The sequence below is a fragment of the Adiantum capillus-veneris genome, chromosome 15 (assembly GCF_014529385.1).
Source record: "Adiantum capillus-veneris isolate H3 chromosome 15, ASM1452938v2, whole genome shotgun sequence".
Taxonomy (NCBI): Eukaryota; Viridiplantae; Streptophyta; class Polypodiopsida; order Polypodiales; family Pteridaceae; genus Adiantum; species Adiantum capillus-veneris.
The window spans coordinates 34,722,171-34,749,092 of record NC_140945.1 but is presented as its reverse complement, the minus strand read 5'-3'; the positions used below and the strand labels follow the sequence as shown (position 1 = coordinate 34,749,092).

General features: G+C 43.9%; 1 protein-coding gene across 1 annotated transcript in view; it reads right to left on the bottom strand.

Moving 5' to 3' along the window:
- LOC147440510 (DUF21 domain-containing protein At4g14240-like) overlaps positions 1 to 26,922 on the bottom strand; it is a 92,784-nt gene that overhangs the window by 5,423 nt on the left and 60,439 nt on the right. Inside the window, exons 9-11 of the mRNA XM_086530224.1 lie at positions 1,135 to 1,222; positions 970 to 1,043; positions 555 to 903 (exon numbers count right to left, since the gene is read on the bottom strand). Coding sequence (XP_086386350.1) covers positions 555 to 903; positions 970 to 1,043; positions 1,135 to 1,222 — 511 coding nt within the window. The remainder of the gene's footprint in view (positions 1 to 554; positions 904 to 969; positions 1,044 to 1,134; positions 1,223 to 26,922) is intronic.

The window sequence follows — 26,922 nt, the reverse complement described above, 5'->3', positions numbered from 1 at the left end:
TCCATCAAAGTGGTGATAATGACAAGGACGAGGCTCACAGTGGACACCCATGGGCTCTCTCCGGGGGTGACCTGCAGTGACAGCGGCGGCAGCAGAAAGCTTCTTTATTAGAAGCATTTTAGCGATCAGCATCTCTGAACTCTAAACTCGGGTCTACGTTCTTTAGAATTTCATAGAATGATTCTCTCCTGTCCACAAATCACAGACACACACACACAAAAAAAAAAGGAGGCTACTAGATTTAAGAACTTAGCTAAACTTGACATGAGTATGCTAGAACTCGACTGCAAGATGTGCTCTCTTAAATTCTAGATGATACACCTAGATGAGTCCAAGATAAGCCCACATTCACCCTTAAAGGAAAGTGCAATATGTGCTCTCTTAGATTCTAGATGAGCTTCAGTTTGACAAAATAAACGTAACACCCGATCTTTACACAAAAAGTAATCAAATTTTTTAGTCCATGTATAAGTCAAAAGCATTTTTTAATTTGGAAAAGACACGTGTTATTGGAACCAAACAACCATTAATTTATAGAAGCCTGAGCAGCTTACCTGGAGAAGCTCTTCAATAACATCCTCAAGTGTGATGATGCCTATCACTTCACCTTCTTCTAGATCATCAGAAACTTCTGTTGATGGTGGCTTTGGTTCTGTTTGTTGAGTCAGCTCGTCATCAAGTTTTCCAATGTTGCTGCCATCTTTGGGGATCTCAACCCTAACATCAATCTCCTTGGTTTCATCATCAACTGAAACTGTAAATGTGCTCTCATCAGCTAGCCTAGATATACGGTTTGCGGCAGCCGGCTTTGTGATTGCACTTTGTCTTACTACAGCAGCCATGTGACTTTGTCCCTTTTGGAACTCATTGAGAATATCATAAAGAGGCGTGTCTGCAGGCACCCTACAGATGATGGAAGTCAAATACAATTTCTATACTACCATGTCAAAAATTACTAAGGAAAGGCACCTTGGGATTCTTCTTATTGAGACAGCGCTTACAGGAGTCTCAGCTTCAGCACGAACAGTGAGAAGACTTTTGACCTTTTAGGAAAACACAGATTTTTCCATGACATTATATTAGTGTTTCATAGAATACTTAAACAATTACAGCTGGTTTGGGGCTTTAACTGACCAGTAACAATCCTGTAATATTCTTTGGATTCCCTGAATAAACAGGCACCCGACTATGCCCTGTGGCCAAGATCCTTCCCAAGGCCTCCCTGAACACCTCCAGCTAAATAATTAATAACTCTTGAAGAAATTGCATCTGATATCGAACATGAGGCAAAACGAAAACAATAATAGCATAGAGGCTCATGCAAGCACAAACAACAAAACCATCTCCATTAAGGATAGGTGTTCCTTAATGGAGAGTCCCTTCTTTTTTCTTGTACCTTGTATCCTCTTGATAGGGGAATTGTAGTTGATTGGACACTGTTTGTCCAAGCAAGTTTCTACCATCCAAGAGCTCATGGACCATGATGTAGTCGGCTATAAGCTTATGAAAGGAAGATTGGAACAAGATCAACTAACAAACACTTAGAATCCTCGACAACAACACACAAATCCTCAGGATTCTCGCAACAATTTGATCGAACCCGCAAGACCTCGTTTGACGCTTCACCAACTAGAAACTCTACAGCAAGAAGGCTAATGCTTCCAATGTTGAGGGACGCTTACACCGAGTTGCAGTAGAGGCCCCACAGGTGACAGAGTGCTGTTTTCAAAGGATCCGTGTGGTGGGCATCTGTGGGAGGACTTGCGTCATAGATCCCGACCCAACAGCTCTTGAGACAGGCAACTGGAGACTGTGGGCTTGGGAGAGCTGTCCACTGGCACGAGTGCAATAGGATCCTGGAGAGTGGCTTTGGAGGGACCCTTTCTCCTCAACAGACCATCCAGGTGTTCCTTTCTTTCAGTACGCTGTTCGAGTGGGACGTCACATACTAGCAGCGCAGACAGAGGCTCATCCTGCTGCAGCACCTCATTGGCAAGAGGAGGGTCTCACAGCTGAGTTTTTGGCAGCTTTTTGGGAGAGGTTGTGGGACTCCAGACAGCCGAAGCGAGTCACCTTGTTCCAGTGGCTAGTTGCACACCGAGCTACAGCAGTTGGGAGCTGGCTTGTACATAGTGGTCTCTAGGCCGCATGTGCAGCTTGTGACCATCTTGTGGAGAGTCAACATCACTGTCTTTGGGATTGTCCTTTGGCACAACAGATGTGGCTTCGTGTTCTTCGGTTGATGCCAGCTCTTTCTACAGATCGATAGTACACTTGGGGGGCAGCTGCTTGGTCCACTCTCACCGGCCCGGCACTTTAGTTTGAGCTATCCTCTACCAGCACGATGATAGTGATGCAAGAGGTCGTCCTACACTCCAGCCTGCTACAGAGCTTACTCCACAGGAGTGGTGCAGTGAGAGAGAGGAATGTTGGGAGCTCATCAATGGCCTAACACTGGTTCATCAGGCGGGCCCTTTGCTTCCGCATCTTCGAGGCTCGGCTTGTACCACCAGCAGAGACTGTTCGGGATCTTTGGCTAGAGCTGATACATACTCTCAGAGGACAGTTCGAGAGACTCCAAGGCAGCTCGAACCGCATGCGAGAGCGCAAAGAGGCTTTCCTTCGACTCTGGCGTCCTGGGCCTTTTTTCACCATGGTCCAAGGTGTGCTCAAATGGCACTACCGTCCACCTGTGTGGCTTTTCCATCCTCCCATCTCTTGATTTAGCCTCATTGTACATATGCTGTTTTTTCATTGGGAGAGTTTCCCCATCATGATTGTTGTAGCCCTCTCTTGCAGAGGTGGTTGTAGCCCTATGGGCAGTTTCATTAATTAATAGAAGGATCTTTCTCGGAAAAAAAAAAATTGCTTTCAATGTTTCCAAACAGGACACACCTCCTGTGTATGTCCCAATAAAGGCGATAAGACTCCGGAGCAACCTCTTGCTAAGAAAGCCAAAACTTGAGTAGGACTTGTTCCCAGTTTCAAAAACTAATAGAAGGATCTTTTACATGCAAAAAAAGGATAGGTGTTCATTATAAAAATTGAGAGAGAGAGAGAGAGAGAGAGAGAGAGAGAGAGTATTTGTGAGCACGCACGTGTGTGTGTGGTGTGTGTAAGTGAAGATCTAACGTTTTGCTTCTTTGGTGAGCTAAGTGAGCAGTCCTGCGCGAGCTGTCATGCGTGACCTATGCGAGCTGCCCTACTTGACCTGCACCCTATGCTCTCTTCGCAGTACTCACCCTTCCAGAAGCTTTCAACCACCTGCACAGGATACCCTTAGTTCTGGAGAGATTTTGTTCAGGGCTGGTGTTTTGCTTTGATGTGTGTGCTTATAAAGGGAGTGAATGTGTGTGTGGCGTGCCCTATCTGTGCATGTTTCGTACCCTGGTGTGTGTGTGTGTGTGTGTGTGTGTGTGTGTGTGAGAGAGAGAGAGAGAGAGGGAGGTTGAAAAATCAAAAAAGAGTGCCGTTGTGTGAGCACCTATGAGAGTGGGTTTTAGGCGTAGAGTGTGTTCGTCTGCTTTGGAAAAGCTGCTGCAGTTCGAATTTTGAAGATACATGACAGATCCCTCTTGCATCTACAAACGATGTGAAACAATGGGCTCACCATCGACGGATGCTTTCTCTCTCATTAAGAAGTGCCTACATGAGAATTTTGCAGATGCTTGTAGAGCATGGAAGGGTCCAGAACCTGAGAAAGAGGTCTTTATTCCGGTCCAACAATTAATGGATCCTGTTGCCCAATACGCATTGAATCTTTTCTTTCCTGGTAAAATGCCTACAGCATAGGATGTGAGACAATGGGTGGATTTTATGCTTAAGTGGCAAGTGGTTCGAGGAGTTTATTTCAGCGCCCATGGGTTTTATGAGGTCTTGTTGGCCGAGAGTGAAGCCAGAGATGCCCTGCTTGGAATGTCCCCGTTGTTTTTTAACATCCAAATGACACACATATTGCCATCGGCTCTTACCAAGGATTATCAGAGTCTTATGGGGCAAATTTGCCAACTCATGTTTTTGATGTGGTGAATTTGGTCACATGCAATCAGAATGTCCGGAGCCTCATCTCAAACCTCCTCCTTCTGCTTTGCCACCTGCACATCCTTCTCTTCCCTCGAAGTCCTCTCCAGAACTTCAGCATAATAGTGCTTTGACTTCTACACCACCTTCCTTTGTGGATAAAGGAGAAAAAAGCAGGTTTTGCTTTCCACAACACCTCATCCCATGGTTTCAAAAGAAAAAGAATGGGAATTGGAAAAAGGCAAGGATAAGGACTCATCACAGAATGCTTGGATCGTTCCAAAAACACGGTCAAGGTTCGTACTCCACCTTCCTCCCGTAATTATGTGCCCCCCTTGAAGGCTACATCTCAAACGAAGCTGCCATACAATGACAATAAATCGGTGGCGGAGGCGTGGGATAAGGTGGTGCGTTCATATAAGAAAGCGGTCACAAGTGAACTACTTGCTTTGCCGGATGCACTTCAGACCATGTCTCCTAGAACCTATCATGATGTCCCTACGGTTACTTCTTCAACAGATGAGGATGTGCCGATGGGCACCAACACTTAATTATCTTGTTCCTTTGCCCTTTGTACATATTGCATAGTATGCATAGTTTTTTGAAGTGCATTTCTTACAATGTGCGTGGGTTATGCAATCACAACATGTGGAGGCTAACCTGGCACTATGTACATACATGTAAGGCACATGTGGTAGTTCTTCAAGAGCATAATCGGTAACATTTTGCCGGTCAAACATCATACTTTGTCAAATACTGGATAGCTTATGCAAGCAATGACACTTACTAGGGAGTGCTTATGCTTATTTGTCATGAATTACAACCGACTCTTGCCTTTAATGACCCAGCTCGTAAGTGGATGGTGGTTCAATGTATTGTTAATGGGGAAGTCTTTGGATTTGGAGGAGTATGTGCTTTCACAACCTCTAGCAAACATGCCAGATTATGGCATGATATCTCTTCTTATTGTTGGCGTTCAGATGCGCTCCTTTGTGGAGATTTTTATAACGCTCCAAATCATGTGGATAATACTAAAGTTCGATCGTATATGTTGCATGTGGAATGCCAGGCATGGGATCATATGATGCGCTTTTGTGATCCATTAGACTTGTAGCTGCTTTTACACGATAGAGACGCAGAATTCACTTTCCAACACATTGTTCGATCCTCTTACAGAGCCGGACTTGATCATTGGTATTTTTTTCACAGACAAGAGTATGATGCCTTTGTGTGTGATCTAAGCATTAATTATACTTTAGGCCTTTTGGATCATTCTCCCATATGTCTGACTTTGCGCTTTGGCACATCACTTGATGTTGTTTCACAGACATGAGTATGATGCCTTTGTGTGAGATCTGAGCATTGATTATACTTTAGGCCTTTTGGATCATTCTCTCATATGTCTAACTTCGCGCTTTGGCCCATCACTTGATGTTTTTTCTTTGCCAAGGTGACGGCTTTTACACGTAAATTATGCACATCTGAAGCATGAAGCTTTCCGCAATTTGATTATGGATATAATCATATTACGGATATAATTCCACACTTCATCTCACATATACATACGGACATGGATGCTACGTGGTTCCGTTTCGTTATGCGTATCCAATGTATTGTTAGTGATTATGGCAAGTATTATATGTCTCGGCTACGAGGAAATGTTTAGCACGCACGAGATGTATGTCAACAATTAATGCATAAGGCTAACTCTCCCGCTTTCGCAGGCTAAACTTAATGCATTACTTTCAGCCCGCACGATTATACGACATAATGATGAGCGCAAATTGGATAAATGGCAAATCCGTACACAGCAACATACTTTTTTTGATAAAGGTGTGCCTCCAAACAGTCCTTCAAGCATTTGCAACATTCTCGTCAATCGCAAGAGTGTGTGTGTGCGCGCGCGCGTGCCTATGACGCCGGAGACATCACTCTTGATACCTATAGGATTTACTTTGAATGTTTCTAGCCTTCGTAACCTCATAGTGCTCCGCTTTTTGTATCCCTTTCTTTTTGTGGGTTTTCCTCGCTTTGAGGTTTCCCACTTGTAAATTAATCAAAGAAGATTTACAACAAAAAAAAGTGTGTGTGTGTGTGTGTGTGAGAGAGAGAGAGAGAGTGTGTATTTGTGCATGCGCATGTGTGTAAGAGTGTGTGTGTGTGTGTGTGTGTGTGCGCGCGCACGCGTGTGTGTGTGCGCGCGCTTTGTTATCCTGGCCTCGGTTGCGCTTGCAGTCTCTCATGTCCAATATTTTAGAACATTTTTGGCGGACCTCGTCTACCAAGCGGGGCATTCGGCTTCTATCTATGGACAAGCTGTGTTCTCCCAAGCGGCTTGGAGGGTTGAATATTTTGGACTTGAGACGTCATCTTCTCGCTCGAAAAGCTATGTTGTTGCCAACTTTGGTGGAGCAACAGCAACCCTGGGCTCTCATGGTCACACATTTATGTGCGCACATTGTCACCCCTTCTTTTGGTTATTGGAAACCGACTTATTGGGATGTTGTTTTTGGGAAGCCTGAAGGACACATTCCTGGATGTTCCTTTACTTCTTCTCTACTTGTTGATTGGAAGGTTGTCACTTCGCAATTGGCTTCGGATAGTCGACAATCCTTTGGGGGTAACTCTCTTCGCTTGGAGAGTCTGCATTGGAGTAGGGTTTTTGCTTCGACTTTGGTTCAACGGTCTCCTCGCCAAGCGTATTTTCTTTCCCAAAAAGGAATATGTCAGGTGCATCAGGTGGTTGATGACTCGGGTTATGTTCTTTCTTTCGCTGATGCCGTCTCCTGCTTTCGGTTGGGTCTTCACTATTCTCCTCTCTGGCGGGAGATTCAAAACATGCTTGCTGCTCATTCGCCCATTCCTCCTTTGGATGAAGACTCTCGCTTCTCTGATTGGAATCTGGCTACTACTAGATTGGACTGCATCTCAGCTGCCAGTGTCTATGCCATTCTTGAGTCTGATGTATGGATTGTGCATCGGGGTAATCAGCTATGGTCGCTTTCCGAGTCATCCTTGTGGTGGCAACACACATTGTCTCGTATTTGGCAGAGTCGTCTACCTTTGAAGGAACGTGTTTTTTTGTGGAGGTGCTTGGTGGGAGCTCTACCTGTTGGCAGTGTGTTGCATGCTCGGCATATTGCACCTTCCCGCTGCTCCAGATGCCTTGAAGCTGACGAGACAGTGCCACACTTACTGTGGTGTTGTCGTCACTCCAGAGCCTTCATTCGGCAACAATCTATTGCTCTTCGGCTGTGTTTTCCTTCCGGCTCTTTTCACAGACGATTTTGGCTTTTTGAAGTGCTTCGGTCACAGCAATCTCAGTTTGCGGTGTTCTTCACCTGGGTCAGATTTTGGACTATGTGGGCCATCTGGCATCATATGAACTCCTTAATGTTCCAGGGCACTCTTGTTGGCCCCTTTCCCTATTTCAAATTATCTCTAGGTCAAGCACTGCATTTTGCCTATGACGCTGGAGACATCACTCTTGAAACCTACAAGATTTATTTTGACTGTTTCTAGCCTTCGGAGCCTCATAGTGCTCCGTGTTTTGTATCCCTTTCTTTTCATGGGTTTTCCTCACTTTGAGGTTTCCCACTTGTAAATTAATCAAAGCAGATTTACACCAAAAAAAAAAAAGTATGTGTGTGTGTGTGTGTGTGTGTGTGTGTGAGAGAGAGAGAGAGAGAGAGAGAGAGAGAGAGAGAGAGAGAGAGAGAGAGAGTGTGTGGGTATCACCAACGCTCTCTGTTCAGGGTGGGTGTGTTTATGTACAGCCTGTGAGGGTGAGGGTGTGGGTGTGTGTGTGTGTGTGTATGTGTATGTGTGTGTGTGTGTGTGTGTGTGTGTGTGTGTGTGGGGCATCCAATCAGTAGGAACAAGGCTAATGCCGACAGAGGTTGCACTGTGCAGTAGTAGGTCCTTTGTGTAAAGAAAAGAAGGCTCAGGCAAGCAGCCTGGAGATAGGTCCGTGCAACTACCAGGTCATACCGTTAGCATGCGCAAGCAGCCCTTCACAATGTACATGGTCAGCACTAAACCTTAGCATAACTAGACAATTGGACATGAGCGATTGATTTGCCTAAACAGTGCATTTACAAGAGTTGGAAAGCCATGGAGAATTCGGCTATGGATGCCATGACTATTATCAAAGAATGTTTACATTCAGATTTTGAAGATGCGCGCCGATCTTGGGAAGGGCCTGCTCATGTCACGGAAGTGCGCATTCCTGTGTAGGAGCTTATAGATCGATGCAAAATGCCACTCAACTAGCGAAAAATCCTCTCGAGGGCCTGGCAATGCTTAGACCTTGGGCTATGCATAAATCTCTTGACCCGTGAGTTTCCGACCTTGTATTGCATACATAAATAAGGCATCTAACAGCAATTTGGAAAAGAGTGACATCGGCAGGATCACCAGCATCATGAACACTCAACTTCAAACCTGTTTTCATCGGAGTAGCAATAGGTTTGCAGTCCTCAAGTCCAAACTTACATAGCAAATGTCTCTAGGTAACTTATTTGACACAATGCAATACCACTATCACACTACTTATACTGTATGTCCAAGTAATGATGCAACAGCCCCAAATCTTTCATCTTGAAAGTAGCATTCAAATCAACCTTAAAGTCAACAATATGTCTCATTGGGTCCAGTGATCAACAAATCATCAACATAAAGAACGACGATGAGAAGTACACCACGCTCACACTCTACATACAAAGTGCTTTCTGTTGGACTATTACGAAAGCCTCGTTTAACGAAATGAGTGCCAACTTTCTCATACCAAGCACGGGGAGATTGCTTGAACCCATACAGAGCTTTCTTACATTTGCATACTTTTCTTCTCGCCCTTTAATGACAAAACCACAAGGCTGCATTACATAAACTTCCTCAAATATATCACCATTTAAGAAAGTAGTAACAATATCTGATTGATGTACACCCCATCCAAAATGAGTTGCCGATGCACATAGAAAACGCACAGTAGTCATACGACAAGTGGGAGAAAAAGTCTCTTCATAATATATGCCTTTCTGTTGTGCATAACCTTTTGCAACAAGTCGAGCCTTATAGCCATCAATGTCACCATCCAGCGTACGTTTCAACTTGTAAACCCACTTCGTACCAATGGCCTTTTTGCCAGGAGGCAAATCATATAAGTCCATGCATCATTTTCTATAATTGCATCATATTCTGATTGCATGGCAGCCATCCAATTTTCTAAATTCTGTGCTTCATCAAAAGACAATGGTTCCTCCACATCACATAAGCTAGAAACAGCCAAAGCATAACAATCTGATGCATAAGATGCATGGCGAGAACCTGAACGAGTACGACTAGACAAAGGTGCATCCAATTTACTGTCACGCAAAGTATGCACCAACCATTTTGGCATACCTCTAGCATGCTCATTCTCAACCCTTTCCTCATCAAGTACATCATGCACATCTGCATCAGTAATAGGCTGATCCGTAGCATTTTCTAAAACCCCCATAGGTTGTACATTTTCCTCATTGGAATTTACATTCAAGTTTCCACCAATGAAAAGAGGTAACAAACTCTCATAAATGTCATGTGAGCTTACATTACTTTATCTAGTACATGACAACAGGGGTTGAACAGAAGCTTTCACAGACACAACATCTCGTAAAACCAAGATACGCTTTGTTTGCGGATGGTACAACCTATACCCTTTTCTTTCAATACTATAGTCAACAAAAATGCATTTGACAACCTTATCATCCAATTTTATGCGTTGCGTTTGTGGCACCAAAGCATAAGCTAATCAACCAAAAACGCACATGTGATTGATTTCTATCATGTCATACTTCATATGGAGTCAGAGACTGCAAAGCTTTCATAGGACACCCATTGAGTACATTAGTAGCACACAGCAACACCATTTTGTTGAGGTGTATACGGTACTGTACATTGGTGTTTTATCCCACGACTAGCCAGAAATGCATTAAATTCATGAGACATACTCCACCCCTCAATCGGAACGGAGGGTGCCCATAGTACATTTAGAGACATCTTCAACCATAGCTAGAAATTGCTCGAAGCAATTAAACACTTATGACTTAGCTTTAAGCAGATACACCCATGCATGCTTGGAGTAATAATCAATGAAAGTCATGAAGTAAAGGTAATTGCCCAAGGACGGAGTTTGCATGGTCCCATAAACATCACTATGTACAAGCTGCAATCTACATGTAGCCCTAATTGAACCATCCTTTGGAAACTTTGAATGCACCATCTTACCCAAAATATAGCCTTCACAAACATGCTTCATAGGTGCTTCAAGAGGCGGCAAAGAAGCCATATTTCTACAGACAAATTAAACTGGCAAAATTCGGATGCCCAAAATGTGCATGCTAAACATTTACATATGAAACCCTTTGAAGACTCACTTAACTGGTAAACATATAAGGAATAAAATAAGGCTTATACCCTATCATCAATGTGCTAACTTAATCATTAGGTAGTTGTTCATCAAAAATCTCTGAACTGTATCTGCCGTATCTTCAAAGCATTCAATCATGGATAACTTGTTTAGTGAACCCCGCCAGACTCAAGTGCTCCAGTTAATGATGCACACGGCTTGACCATTAAGCTCTCTTTAAGGAACCATGTCAAGCTCAAGTATGCCTTACTCTGTCTGCACACGAAATGGCCGTCAAGTCCTTTGCCTCAAGTTCTGGTAGCAGAACCAACTCAAAAGATGTGAAGATACTTCATCAATTGTCCAAAGAAGTCATTTGGAAGCCAACCATGTAATCTTATTGAACGCATAAGCAAACACTCTTCTGACTTAACATAATCTAGACAACAAAACCTTGCATCACGTAGCCTGCTACATCAGGCATCTCGTATCCTCTGCATCTGCAACTTGCACTTTAGTAACCCCCAGGATCAAATGGAATAATAAGGAATTGCCCACACATTGGGACATCATAATATCCACATGAGCATACATTTCCTGTATCAATCAACATCAAGCATTTCTAGTGCAAATATGCTACCTCTGGTTCAAATAGTACGCAATTGCTATGCATACTTAACAATACCCATCCATATTGAATCTGCTTACGAATATCCTTAGAATCTCTTGGATCAAACACCATTGAGATCACATAGCATTGATGGGCTCTACAATATACTACAGCTTCACCTGAAGCATAGTGCAGCACCCACATCCCATAAACTGCTGGCAACTTAAGCTCGTTACCAGAAAGCATTAAAGATATCTGACTCCCTTTTACTGGCAGCCAAGACATCACTGACATAAGCATCAATAGGAATAGCATCCAAATCCAACCACATCTGGCACATTGTCCAAGCAAATAAAAAACCCTGTGCACCTTTTGCAATACCAAGGATGATTTAGCATCATCACTCCCTCTAGCTTCATAGCCATCACGAAAAACCTTAGGAGTCTCTCGACCTATATCATCAAAGGAATTTTTACCTGTTGGATTTTCATTTTGATCATGCAAAGCATCTTTATCCTGTAGATCTTCATCCGTAGCATCCTCGGGAAAATCACTCTTAGAAGTCTCAACATTAATCAAAACTGTAGGAGTTATCTCCTCATGTAGTCCATGTACAAGCGTATATGTAAAATCCCTGTCGATAACCTGTTCACAATCAATATGATCCAAGCAATCTTCATACTCCTCGATATCATCCTCTGCTTCCTCATCTGCATCCATGTTACTTAGCAATACATTATAGAGCTGTAAAAGCTCATCTGGCACCCCCTCTGAAGAGGTATATGCATCAGAAAGCTATTCTATACTGTCATGATCAGCTCCTTCAGATCTAGGCAAAAATTCGCCGATTATAGCATCCTCTTCTATGATAGCATCATCTGCAAGCATATTGTTAGTAGCAATCATAGGTTCATTGACATCCTCAGGCTCATCATGTGCTGGGTCCACAATCTTAGTCACTTCATCAGCTACTATGTATATAATATCTTTATTTATGCAATCATCTGTACCAAACATGTTGTCCTGCTCGGCTATAGTGCTGATAGTGTTAGAAATATCCTGTAGAGGCTGATCTGCTTGATTAACTCCTTCAGAATAACCCATGTCAAGGTCAACAACTTGCAAACCACTTGTTGTACAGTCTATGTCTTCATTGGAACCATTATTAGAGGTAGCGTCCATGCAAGCAATCTTTGAAAAAAATTCACAAAAATCTGTTTCAGCATCAAATTCATTGTTTACCTTTTCTTCATTGCTCAAAATATGCTCCTCTCGAACTGAATCTGCTACTTCTAGCTTAGCATTCTCTTTGGCTTTACTTCTTGCAGAAATATGCTCCCAGAATTCATCATAGTTGAGGATCTGCATCTGATCCCCTTTACCTTTACTGAAGACAACCTTATTTCGTTCAGTAATCTCCTTTATTTCCCGATCTAGAATCCTTGAGCTTTCGTAAATAAATTCCTCTGCAAAATACTCCCACCGTGTGGGATATTCTTCTGCTAGTTCTTGAACCTGCTTTTTAAAATCGGAGTTTACAACCTCCTCAAAAGCTACAATCATCCGATCTTCTGGAACATTTCGGCTCTTCATCTCAGCTTCCTAACATGCAATAAAACCTTCTGGATCATATCCCTAAAAAACATAATACTGCTCACATACAGCATCAAGTGCTAGCTCTACAGCATCATCAATCTGCTTTTTTATCTGCATGGCTTTTGCTTCTTGCTGATATCCCTGAACCAATTCTATCATTTTTGGCGAATCTGCAACTGCTAGATTTTTATCAAATCCATTGGCACTGAAATCTTCAATAAATTGCTTTAACTGTTCTGGCATCTCCATCTTTACCTCCAACCCCGGCTCGTTTCGCGTCGGGTTCACCAAAGATGTCGGGGGATATGTGTTCGCTACATGAGCCGGGCAAGCGCCGGGCCTTTGGCTGTGGGAGGTGTCTAGAGAACAAGAACAACAGGTGAAAAAGACTCTGTCAATCACCGTAACCTTCAATTAATCAATTTAAGCTCTGAGTACATTCTGCTGGCAATAGCCAAGTCGGGTTGTTAACAACACCGACTCTTAGGTTCACTGAAATCAAGGAGTTAAGGCTCCCGTTACAACTACCCGGGCTGTTAACGGCTCCGTGATTCATCAAAAATAAATAATTAATTTAAGTTGCCGGTGATGAACAAAATCCTACTGTGCCGGTTTTCTTAGATCGGTTGTTCTACTGCTTGATATGTCTTCAATTACTGTCTTCGAATCCCTTCTTGCCCCTTCTTTAGCTCAAGAACGAGAGAGAGATTCCCTTGTCCAAGCTCGGAAGAGAGAGAGAGAGATTTCCCCTCCATGACCTCGACTCGAGCTTCTCGCTGCTTACTTGCCTCGACCTCGACAAGCCTTTCTTGCTTTGGCTTGTTCAAGCCTCACTTGGAATCCCCTTTAAAGCACCTTCCTTGCATGCAATTGCCTTGACCAAGCTCCGAGCCATGGCTTGACCAATCTCACCTCGAGAGCCTTTGTTGCTTCCACCAAGCTCGAGAGGGAGAGAGAAATTCCTTCTTGCTTTGGTTGTCCAAGCTTTCCCTTTCTTAGTGCTTCACCGGCTTCAAGCCTCGAGCCTGCTCTCCACAGTAGAGAGAGAGAGAGAGAGAGATATTAACCCTCCTGGCTCCCCTATGTCGCCATGGCCGAGAGAGAGAGATAGAGAACCCTCTCTTGCTTTGATTGGAGAGAGAGAGAGAGAGAGAGAGAGAGAGAGAGAGAGAGAGAGAGAGAGAGACCTCGCCTTGGCTCCCTTCACCTACTCGCCTTGGTCCTCCTCGCCTTTGTTCTCCTATCCTTGGTCCTCCTATCCTTGGTCCTCCTCGCCTTGGTTCTCCTATCCTTGGTTCTCCTCGCCTTGGTTCCCCTTTAACTCTTCTTGTTATGCCCTAAAAAAAACCTTCTCCCCCTAAGCAACGACGGCGCCATCGTTGCTAGGGACATGAATGAACTCGATGATGTGGCAGCATCGAAATCAGGCCTTCACAAAAATTGACGCGAGTGGTGCCGAATTTGTGCGCGAGGCGATCCTACGCACGTTTCCTTCCTACGGCGGTCTCATCCCGTGCCCGAGCAGGCCATCACCAGCTCGTTTCTCCTCCTGCACGCTACGCCCTCGCTGCCTGCTGCTTCCACGCCATAAGGCTTTTATTTTTTTCCCCCTTTCCCACTATTTTTCCCTCATTTATCCCATTGGGCGGGCGTTTGGTTAAACCTCTGGGGCAGCCAATTGTCTAAAGCTTTTGGGCGGGCGGGCATATGCCTCATTGGGTGGCACATTTAGCATACATACCGACCAAAGCATCACCGAGCACAACTTCCCTCTTGTCATGCATAAAGGCACCTTATTTGATACGCATGCCGGCCGAAGCATTGCCAACTACAAGTGAGCATCAAAAACAAATTGCCAAGCACGACATCTTCCCACAACAATCATTAACTAACAATTTCTTCGTAAATTTTACTGTGTATACCAGCATCTCAAATAATGCCACATGGTTCCAAGATGCATGCATAGGTGATTGCACTTGCCGAAAGGCATTCTCTTCGCACTCGGTTGTTTATAGCTTGCATCAGATTACCAGATAATGCCAAAATTATCCAGCTCAGCACAGTGCCGACAGCTGACACCAGCCTCAATCCATATTATCTCATGAACCCGGACTCGGTCTGACGAGCCGTTAATTCCTTTAGACTTCTCAAACTGCATAGAAGCATACAAACCCTGATGAGGTTGTAAAATTCCTAGATGGCACACCGACCGAGCAAACCGGACTGGTACGGAACCGGTCCCCGCTGAAGCTTTAACGGACCCTATCTTGGCAACCGGAACTCCGTTCACTGATCTGAAAAGACCGACGCGCTCTACAAAGTGAGCACTTCAGGCCTGTGCATTCATTTCATCTTTGTCACTTCAGCTGCAGTTGCCCAATCCGGTACGGATCTGCAATCGACTTGAACTTTAAACTGCCATAACTTCTTCATCGTAGCTCCAATCGACGAGCCGTAAAGACAGGCCGGTAGAGAGCACTTCAAGCACTACAGTTCTAGATCATAATCTTCCATCTGTGCTCACTTCAAGCATAGTCCTTTTTAGCATCATTCAGGCATCTGTTGGCCCTTTTAGGCATACATTAATCATTAAGCTTGGCCTGTTAACAAGCCCTCATCACTGACCATTAATCAAGTAGGCTTTCAATAAGCTTAATCTGCATCTTCTTGGCATATTTCTTAGCATGGGAGCGGAGCTGCACGACACCGGATAAGAGGCATTGTTGGCACAAGTGATAGTATTTTTATGAAGGACAACCTCAAGAGAGGTAAATAAGACACGATGTGATGTAATGTGCTTTGTAGCACCACTGTCAAAGTATCACATATGTGAATCTGCAACAACCGACATACATGCATCATGGGTAAAAGGATCATAAGTGCACTCTACACTAAATGCCCACTTTGCATCTATATAAGCATCACAATCTCCTTTCACAAAAGATCCTACAATAGTTGCACTTCTGGTAGAACCTGCCTCTTTCTTCTTGGCCTCTTTTGCCTTCAACTTAGGACACTGCTTGATCAAGTGATCATTAGATTTCCAATAATAGCAACGCATCTTCTTTTTGCCCTTTTCACCAGAATTCCTAGACGAGGTGTTGTTGGCAAATGCATTAGAAACAAGTGATTTTCTACTCGCTGAAGAACCATGAGAAGTGGCTACATTGCTTTTACCACCTTTTCTTTGAGCAGAAATAAAAGCCTATTAAACAGCACCCTGTTTAGCCCTGTTTTTTCTTGAAAGTGACTCATGCAACAGCAATGTGCATAATGCATCAAACTTGACAACATCGGGATTTCCTTGGGTCATAAGTCTCCAAGTACTAGCAAAAGTCTAATAGGAATCTGGCAATGCATTAAGAACAATCTACACAAGGGAAGTGTCTGAAATGACTTCATCTGCAGAAATGAGTTGCTCATTAATATCCTTGATACCAGCAAGGAAAGTGTCCATGTCATCTTTCTCATGCATAGTCTTCGACTCCAGCTCTTTATGCAGCAAAGAAATTTCAACCTCATTGCGACTTGCATAAAGACCAGCTAGAATATCACAAGACTGTTTAGTTGATTTAGCTGCGTGAGGCGTAATAGTGTGTTGCATAGATAATGCAATTAATGCATGAGCCTGCACAACTCTAACATCCCAACGAGCTTGCTCCGCTATGAGCAAAATAGCTCTAGCAACAACAATCCTGCCACCAAAACCTGCAACAGCTTCAACATCGCCTGTATCCACAGAACCAAGACGTACATCAATGCCCTGCACAACATTCCAAACGCCCTTGGACACAAGAACATGTTTCATCATGTAAGCCCACATTGGGTAATTGTCCCCATACAATTTATCCTCAGCAACAGACATCTTGAACACATCTATGTTGTTGTCAGTCATGGCGAGTGTCTGCACCTGATGTGAAAACTGTCCGAAAAGAGGAGAAACGAAGCGAGACCAACACGTGCTATGTAGCACAACCCGAAGAAGACTGTAAGGATCCTGGTATGCAGAAACTGGCACAGACAAAAACTTTGCACAAAAGAAACAGTTTCTTCTTTACCGTATTCACTGCGAGATTACATGTGTGCTCCAATAAAAGGGATCAGATCCTTCGTAGAAGAAGAATCGCTTGAGCTTTGATACCACTGTAATAAGCTTGGACACTCGAAGCTAGAAATTTATAGCAACACATGTGAGAAAAATGCAAACAACTAAACTAAACTTGAATGGAGAGAGAGAGAGAGAGAGAGAGAGAGAGAGAGAGAGAGGAGAGGAGAAACGACACGAAGCGACGGAGTTCCGCTTCCAGATGCACTGGCCCCAAAAACTCGCGTCTCTTTCGGTATTTCTTTCTTATTGATGCTTCACAAGGTACAATGTCCAAGGGTCCTCTCTCTGGAGTTGCTCCCAAGCTAATCGTCCAAGAACAGGGCCCTAGCTTTGTGTTTAAAGAGTACATGGGGCCCCAAAACCAGGGTGTCCCCAAAAGCTAATAATGTCAAAAAACTATTTCCCCAAAAACCTTGCGTCAAAATCTCTCCAGATTAGGCCGTACGGATTGCCACGTGGCTACCTATAAATTGCAGTGCAATTTGCGAAAATCTAGCACCAGCTTTTGATCCACTCGAGGAGGGGTTTTTGCTTTTATTTTTAGGGTTAGGGCCCCTCGGCCATACTTGGTAAGTTGGGAGGGTTACGGTTTATTAAACCCTAACCCTCTAGTCCCCCTTGGCCAATCTATTAAATGCTTAGGGGCACTAGCGACATCGCTAGTGCACCCCCCCTTATGTGCAAAGAGAGCCAAAGAGAGCAGATGAAATCAGGCGGCTCTCCCCTTCCTTAAGTTTCCAAATTGGGATGCCAGATGGGCCAATGGGAGAGCAGATTCTAAAGTTGAAGGCCCCCCACTACAAAAGTCATTTTTTAATCAAATTAGGGGCTTTTTGGTGCCGTTTGAAGCCTGCAGAGGAGAGCTCTTTGGCAAAGGAGTGTGCCTGTCAAATCCCTTTGTAATTTTTCTTGAAAATGGCCATTATGATGGCATTGCAAGCTTTGTACATGCCTTTTGAAGAATAACCAAGCCATTGTTGCCCCGTTTGTGTTGTCGTTTCCCCTTCCCCCCTTCTCTTTCTCCTGCTCTTGTGTTCCCCCGCGGTGTCGACAGTGTGGATGTGTGTGCCCCCCCGAATCCACGGTGTTTTGTGTGAGGGTGAGATTGAGCAACTGTGTGTGTGTGTGTGTGTGTGTGTAAGGGTGGAGAACGACCGTGGCAATAGGTGTGCGTTGTGTGGTGGACTTGTGGAATGTGTGAGCATTGGGAAAAGAGCAGCAGTGGTCTGCTAGTGTGAAGTGTGTTTTTGAAGGTGTTTTCTGAGAGGATAGGGGTGTTGTGGATATGGTGAGCTACAGAGAGGCCTGTGTTGTTGTGTCGGGTGTGTTTCCCCATTCCCCCTCTCCAGCGTCAACTACAAGTATAGTAATAAGAAACATTTCGTGTGTTTCGTCGTTTCATTGTTTCGACGTGTTTCGCTTCGTTTTGTTTCGAAGATGCCAAGAAAAAACAAGTTGGTTCTATGTGATTGCAGGATACATAATACCTAGAGTTCAGCACTTTCGGTAGTAGCTACGTTACATTTGCATCCAAGGGCATTGCATTATATAATTCTCAAAATTATACCATAAAGGTCAATAGCAAGCCTTGGGTAACATGCAATCGTGAGAACATGTCACGGGAACTTGTTAGCCTTAAATGTGTATGCATATGGTTTGAAAAATTGAGAGAGAGAGAGAGAGAGAGAGAGAGAGAGAGAGAGAGAGAGAGAGAGAGAGTCTTCATGAGACCGGATGCCTTTGTGTTGTGGCTCACATGCAAACAGAGAAGAAACACTTGCTTTTGTGCTAGAAACATGGCCAACTATGACATTCTAAACTAGACCTCAAATTTTATATCAAACCTTGAATACTTGTTTCATCACCTTATTCCATGTTTGTTTAAAAAAGTTTCAAGTGTTTTGGAGTTTCGTTTCGTTTCAAAGGGACGAAACAAGTTTTCAAGTTACTATGACTATAGTACAGGTTGATACCTGTGAATGAGAATGATCAAGTACTCGAAGGACCCGAACTACGTTAAGTATTTGAAGAATCATCCGCTTGATGAAGTTCACTCTCGATGGCATAAAGCCATCCATTCACCTATCAAGTCGGCCATGAAGACTAGGTGTAGAAACTGTACTCGCAATAACAGTTTGATGAAGCTCTTGAATAGAAGATCAATCAGATAATGAAATCCAAAAAGCACTCTCGGACGAAAAGTAAGATGATTTTCCTGATTAATTGGGCCGACAATCCACTTTTGACGTGGCTAGTGGATCCAAGAAGCATATTCACTTCGAGAATAATTCCGGTTCCTCATTGTCTTGAGACAACTCTGATAGTTCCTCTTCCTCTAGTTCCACTAAGGATTAGAAGAGGCAGAAGAAGCGGAGATAGACCAAAAAGCATGAAAAGCAGATACAAGAAGAAGTCTAGAAAGCACCGAAAGCAATTTAGAAATCCAGAGGAGGAGACTTGGTCCTCTTCAGACAGTTCAGACGGTGATACCCACAGTTTTGGTACCATATATGGTAGAAAGCAAAATTGCATGTTAAGAGCCTCTCAATGCAACAAACTTGAAAAGAAGAAAAAGAAGATCAAAGAGTTCAGGATGGGTCAAGCCCTAAGATTTCAAGATGGGAGTCAAGCAGTAAGGTTTGACACCTTTTTGGGCTACAAAGATTCCCATCGAGCCCTCTCTTACATTCAGCAATTTGACGTTGCCTTTTCTTGGGCAAATTCTCTGAAGCCTCCAAAATACCAAATACGGCTCAAGGGCAATGCTCAGACATGGTGGTCGACCTTGCTTCTGTACAGTAAAACTCCAAGAACGTGGGTAAAGTTTAAGAAAATGTTCACTTAAGTATGGTTGACCGAGAAATATGAACAAAGGATGTGATTACCGCTTGGGACCATTTGCAAATGTGGAAAGATGATACCTTTGCTACCTGTTGTCTAACGGTTTTGGGATACCTTTTTACTAGTCGCTTCCTTTCAGAACATTCTTTTTTGTTGCCAATTGCCTAAAGAGATTTAGCAATAATGCTTGAAGCAAAAGTCCAAGAGCATTCAAAAGCTCATGGAGCAAGCAAATGACAGTTTCTCCAAATGTAGCATGGTCCTAGTGGCCTCACAAAGGGCCTCTAAAGAAGCTGGACCAAAATCTAAAAAGATTTGACGCAAAAACTCTACACAAGGGCATGTAGCAAACTTTTGTAAATCGCGCCGCAAATCACGTACAATGACGTGGCAATCTGTACAATCAGTGTATGGCTAACATGGGGTAACTTTTAGTGAGGATGGGAGTGTAACCCTTTGGAATCTTTATAAGTGTGGCCAAGGCTCTTCTTCCGATAAATAAGCTTGGGAGCCATCGCAAAGAAGGAGACCCTCAACAGTTGTAATTTTGTGATCAATCAATAAGGAAACACCTAAAAGGGATGCCAATGTATTTGGAAGTGAAACTCTGCCAATTCATGTCAACTCTCTCTCTCTCTCTCTCTCTCTCTCTCTCTCTCTCTCTCTCTCTCTCTCTCTCTCTCTCTCTCTCTCTCTCTCTCTCTCTCTCTCTCTCTCTCTCTCCAAATTCAATTGTTGTAATTTTTGTTCATGTGTTGCTATTGATTTCTCGCTTGGGTGTACAAGCCTATTACATTCACCACCAAATAGTGGCATACCAAAGTTTGGAAGCTATAACCCTCATCTCCAACATCAAATTGCCTTTGACAAAGAATATCGTACGAGCATCTCCATGTGAAGAACCAGAAAAACGATACTTTTCTGAGAACCGAGAAACCACTAGTGAAAATACCATTGACGATTGATCGAGTCGATAAGTCCACACTTGGTTCCCAACTCTTGTGGCTTTGAATATCTGCTTCTTACAGGCTTGGCCATGAAGGTGAACTCGAGAAGACACCCTGGCAGAGTCGTTTGAAAGACTATCTTCATTCTTGTCTCCCTGTCCAATGAGAGGTTACTGAAGAGAAAAGGGCAAGGAGAAAATTGCACTCGACTATTGCGACCAAGACTGTCACAGCCTACCAACAACAACTGTTACCATATACATCTGGTAGTGATGTGTGAACACACTAGGACCGCCGGTGCATTTTTTCCCTCTTTAGAAGGTCTTTTCCCCCGAGCATTGTATATACACCCATCACTCTAGGGCTATCTATCTTTCCATTGCACACTAAGTAACACACTCTCTATTGTGTGCCTTGAGCTTCCTTCGTCTTCTCCAAGCTGTGTGCGTTTCTCTGCAACCCTAATTCCAACAATTGGTATCAGAGCAGGTTACGTCCTCCCGGGCTTAGTCGCCAGCTGCTCCAACACACGCCTGCTCACTTTCTCCGGTTACAGTAAGGTTTGGCGAGCGTTCGCAGGTCGACAAATATTTCAAGAGAGCTTGTAGAGCGTAGTCTGCTCAGATTTCTGATTTGGGCTCATTTCGGCCTCCGTTTCCACTACAGGTAGGTTTGCACAGGCAATTTCGTCATTTTGTGCAGAATTTCTGTCAAAGCCGATTTCTGCATAACAGGTGCCTTACAGTCTTCTACGGTTTGTGCTATATAGCACGTGTTGTTCCCGCTCCGTTTCTCCTATTTTCGGGCAATTTTTTACATCAGGTGCAACATTTACCATGGCTGACAACAACACATATGTCTTCAAGATGTTTGCTATTGAGGACAGGTTGGATGGGGACAGTTACTCTATGTGGGCTTATATGATGCAACACGTTCTTGTGTCAAAGGGCGTCTGGAATATTCTGCAGGGCATTGATGTACGTCCTGGTTCTAAGGATGTAAGCGATGTTGAGGATGTTGCAAGTCTTGCTGCAAGGATTGCTCCAATTAGAGTTGTTTTGCCTACGGTAGAACATGCTCGTTGGGATGTAAAGGATGCGCAAGCTCATGCATTGATTACGTTGTCTGTGAAGCGCACCATTGTTCCTCACATCTGTTCAGCAAAATCTGCAAAACAAGCTTGGGATATTTTGGCTGGTCTTTATGCAAGTCGTAATGAGGCTAAAATTGCTTTGCTTCGTAAAGAGCTGGAGTCAAAGATTATGCATGAGGAAGATGATATGGACACTTTCCTTGCTAGTGTTAAGGATATCAATGAGCAACTTATTTCTGCAGGTGAAGTCATTTCAGACAGTTCCCTTGTGCAGACTGTTCTTGATGCCTTACCAGATTCTTCCCAGACTTTTGCTAGTACTTGGAGACTTATGACCCAAGGAAATCCCGAAGTTGTCAAGTTTGATGCATTATGCACATTGCTGTTGCAAGAGTCACTTTCTAGAAAAAACAGGACTAGGCAGCGTGCAGTTGAACAGGCTTTTATTGCTTCTCAGAGAAAGGGTGGTAACAGCAATACAGCACAGAATTCAGAAAATTGGATGGCTGCCATGCAATCAGAATATGATGCACTTATAGAAAATGACACATGGACTTTATGTGATTTGCCTCCTGGAAAAAAGGCCATTGGTACGAAGTGGGTTTACAAGTTGAAACGCAAGCCGGATGGTGAGATCGATCGCCATAAGGCTCGACTTGTTGCAAAGGGTTATGCACAGCAAAAAGGCATAGATTATGAAGAGACTTTTGCTCCCACTTGTCGTATAACTACTGTGCCTTTTCTATGTGCATTGGCAGCTCATTTTGGTTGGCATGTACATCAATCAATTATCAGACATTGTTACTGCTTTCTTGAATGGTGACATATTTGAGGAAGTTTATGTAACGTAGCCTCGCGGTTTTGTCATAAAAGGACAAGAGGACAAAGTGTGCAGATGTAAGAAGGCTTTGCATGGGTTGAAGCAATCTCCTCGTGCTTGGTATGAGAAAGCTGACACTCATTTGGTCAAACGAGGCTTTCGTAACACTCCAACAGAAAGCACATTGTATGTAAAGCGTGAGGGTAATATACTTCTCATTGTGGTTCTTTATGTCGATGATTTGCTGATCACTCGACCAAATAAGAGACATATTGTTGGATTTAAGGCTGATTTGAATGCTACTTGTAAGATGAAAGATTTGGGGTTGTTGCTGTCACAAGGCGGGCACCACGTGCCAATAGAAAAGAACAGACTGAATAGACTTTTAGCACTTCAATAACAACTGAACTGAAAGAGAGAGAGACAACACGCGACACGGAGTGGCAGAATTCCACCCCAGAGAGTATTTGCCCCAAACCTTGGTGCCCCTTTCGGTATTTCTTTATATTGCATCATCAAAGTACAAGCCGATACTCCACACTCTACACCTTCTCCGGGAAGCATGCCAGAGAATGAGCCCTAGCCTCATATTTAAAGGCCCTTGGCCTAAAAAGCAGTTTACATGAAAAGCTTTCATACTCAAAAGCTTCTGGTCCAAAAAGCAATGCCAAAAGCTACCAGCGTAAATCATGGAAATCCGTACAGCCTGCCACGTCATTAGCCAGCGCAATTTTCGGAAATCTGCTTGCTGGGTTAGGGTTAGGGTTTCCAGAATTAGGGTTTGCAGATTTTAGGGTTAGGGTTTCCATAATTAGGGTTTAGGCCCCTCGGCCACATCTGTAAGTTGGCTCCATTTTTTAGGCTTTGACATGGTAGCAGTTTGTTACATCTCCCCCTCTTGAAAGAGAGTAATCGTCCGTGATTACAGCATATCTGCAAAACTCAAGTTAGCTCAAAAAAAATTCCGAGGGACAATCAGTTTGCTCTTTTTATTAAAGAATTAGCTTCTCCTTTCTGCTCTTTTGATCAAGGAGTTAGCTTCTCCCATCGGCTGTTTGATTAAGAAGTTAGCTTCTCCTTTCGGCTCTTTTGATCAAGGAGTTAGCTTCTCCTTTCGTCCAGATCAGAACTCTTGATATTCCGGCGTAGTAAAATTAGCCATCACACCTAGACCGTATTGATCTTCGACGGGTGTCTTGATGCACTAAAATTACATACCCAGGCAATCTCATCCAATTAGGAATATTCAGTGGTTGGCACATCACAATGCAACACAAATGCTCACATATGCATGTTACAAGACATAGAAACATAAAGCCGTCGATGAACACTCCTCCTGCATAACCTAACAAGGTCCGGGCCGGGAGATATTCAACGACTTTCTCATCACTCCTCCCGCATAACCTAAAAAGGTCCGGGCCGGGAGATATAGAGGCCTTTTACAACCAAACGCCCCCCAGACCGCAGCCTGCGTCGTTTGGAGATGCTGAGAGTAACCACTGCCCAGACTTCTTAATACTCCTCCCACATAACCATCCAGGTCCGGGCCGGGAGTCACAACAACAAATATTTTACAAGCATACAACCAAACGCTCCCCAGGCATCAGCCTGCGTCGTTCGCAGGTTTTTCAAACATACAACGAAACGCTCCCCAGGCATCGGCCTGCGTCGATCCGAGGTTCAAACAATACCAAAACAGTATTTCTTACTTGTCCACCCGGGAGTAAAATTCACCAATCAATGAAACCAGTATTGAAACCAGAGTCAAACATTTCAAATCGGCACCAAGACAGGTTCAAAACAGATACCATCCATTTCAAACAAGTTCCAAACAGGATCACCAAACAAGATCAAACAGAACTCAAACTTAAAAAGCAATCTCGACATCAGTCGAGCTCGAAAAGTCGACTGACTTTCCATCTTGAAACCTGCACAAAAAATTAGGGTTAGGTTTCTTTCATAAGGTCGTAGCCGAGCACAGCATGGTCTATCTGCTCTTGGACAAACAGTGTTTCTTTGGCGGCGATGGTAGTCCCAAGGGATAGCAATCACACCGAACCTCCAAGGTTATCAAGTAGAGAAGAGATGTCTACTAAGAGATGTCGAGAAATTTCAAGATATAATCTGCTAGGGTTTCCATGGCAAGCATTTTAGGATACCCCTCTGCCAAAAGTTGCACTCCGAAGGAAGATGTCAGAAACCATATAACTTCCGACAAAATTTTTCTTGAAAGCTTGCAAAGTACTTGTGGAGTGTGCGGCTTGGTAGCTATAGATATCAACATCTGCATGGCGCTGCTTCTGAGAAAAACAGTGACTTGAAACAAATCTGGATCCTTCTCTTGCAAGTGATCTTAATTGGCTTATGCCCTGTAAGACATGAGCAGTGAAGACGGGAGCGCGCCCGATGCGCGATGAAGTAAGGGTAGGAGTGGCTGATAAGTCCGGGTTGGAGGGCGAACATACCTCACATAATAAATCCAATAGCTCTGTCTGCTCTTTTGTAGGACCAATATGCTTTTAGAAAAGCACACGACTGATGCTCTGATACCACTGTCACAAGGCGGGTACCACGTGCCAATAGAAAAGAACAGACTGAATAGACTTTTAGCACTTCAATAACAACTGAACTGAAAGAGAGAGAGAGAGAGAGAGAGACAACATGCGACACAGAGTGGCGGAATTCCACCGCAGAGAGTATTTGCCCCAGACCTTGGCGCCGCTTTCGGTATTTCTTTATATTGCATCATCAAAGTACAAGCCGGTACTCCATACTCTGCACCTTCTCCAGGAAGCATGCCAGAGAATGAGCCCTAGCCTCATATTTAAGGACCCTTGGCCTAAAAAGCAGTTTACATGACAAGCTTTCAAACTCAAAAGCTTCTGGTCCAAAAAGCAATACCAAAAGCTACCAGCGTAAATCACGAAAATCCGTACAACCTGCCACGTCATCAGCCAGTGCAATTTTCGAGAATCTGCCTGCTGGGTTAGGGTTAGGGTTTCCAGAACTAGGGTTTGCAGGTTTTAGGGTTAGGGTTTTCAAAAATTAGGGTTTACATGTTTTAGGGTTAGGGTTTGCAGGTTTTAGGGTTAGGGTTTTCAGAATTAGGGTTTAGGCCCCTCGGCCACATCTGTAAGTTGGCTCCATTCTTTAGGCTGACACGTCAGCAGTTTGTTACAGTTGCATCATTACTTGGGTATAGAGTTTAAGCAGTGTGATGGTGGTATTGCCTTCTGTTTGAAAAGTTACATAGGGACATTGCTATGTAAGTTTGGACTTGAGGATAGCAAACCTATTGCCACTCCCATGGAAACAGGTTTGAAGTTGAGTCTGCATGATGCTAGCAATCCCGCTGATGTCACTCTTTATCAAACTGTTGTTGGCTGCCTCATTTGTGTATGCAAAAGGGGCCGGATATTCAGTTTGCAATCTCACAGGTCAGCAGATTTATGCATAGCCCAGGGTCTAAGCCTTGGCAGGCTGTCAAGAGGATTTTCTGCTACCTTAGTGGCACTTTACATCTTGGCTTGTTTTATCCCAAGGAAGGATCATTGCCGCCAGACTTACATGCTTTTTCGGACTCAGATCGGGCTGGTTGTTTTGACACGCGAGTGTCCACAAGTGTTTTTGTTTCATGCTTGGCAGTTCATGTATATCATGGTTGAGCAAGAAGCAACCTACTGTGGCCACTTCAAGTTGTGAGGTTGAGTATAGGGCAGTCTTCACAGCTACGGTTGAGTGTGTATGGCTTAGACACCTTATGGCTGATTTGGATGTTGGACAAGACACTGCCAACACTATCTACACTGACAGTCAGAGCGTATTGGCAGCTGCAAGGATCCCAGTTTTTCATGCTCGCACAAAGCACATTGAGGTGCATTACCACTATGTCAGGGAGAGGCTCTCAGCAGGAGAGATCAGCTTGGCTTATGTGCCAACACAGGACAACCTTGCAAATCTTTTCACAAAGGCATTGTCTCGTGAGAAGCTTGAAGCTTTCCGCAAAGCTTTGGGCTTACTCCCCTTTGTGGACTCATCATGTCCTCAGGGCATGGCACTTCCCTTTACTCATATGCCAGCTCTCGTTCACCGCATCACTCCAGGGGGGATTTGTTACCATATACATGTGGTAGTGATGTGTGTGAACACACTAGGACCGTCGGGGCATTTTTTCCCTCTTTAGGAGGTTTATTCCCCCAAGCATTGTATATACGCCCATCACTCTAGGGCTATCTATCTTTCCATTGCACACTAAGTAACACACTCTCTATTGTGTGCCTTGAGCTTTCTTCGCCTTCTCCAAGCTGTGTGCGTTTCTTTGCAACCCTAATTCCAACAACAACCACTAGCAGTGACATAACAAGGGGATAACAGTTGTGACGGGCTAAAACTTGCAACTGCTGACCCCCTACAAGAGAGTCAGCACACTGAAAGAAACTCATACAAGCAAGAAGGTGGTTCTGATGACACGTGCGCACTCTCAAACAAAGGCAAGAAGGCGG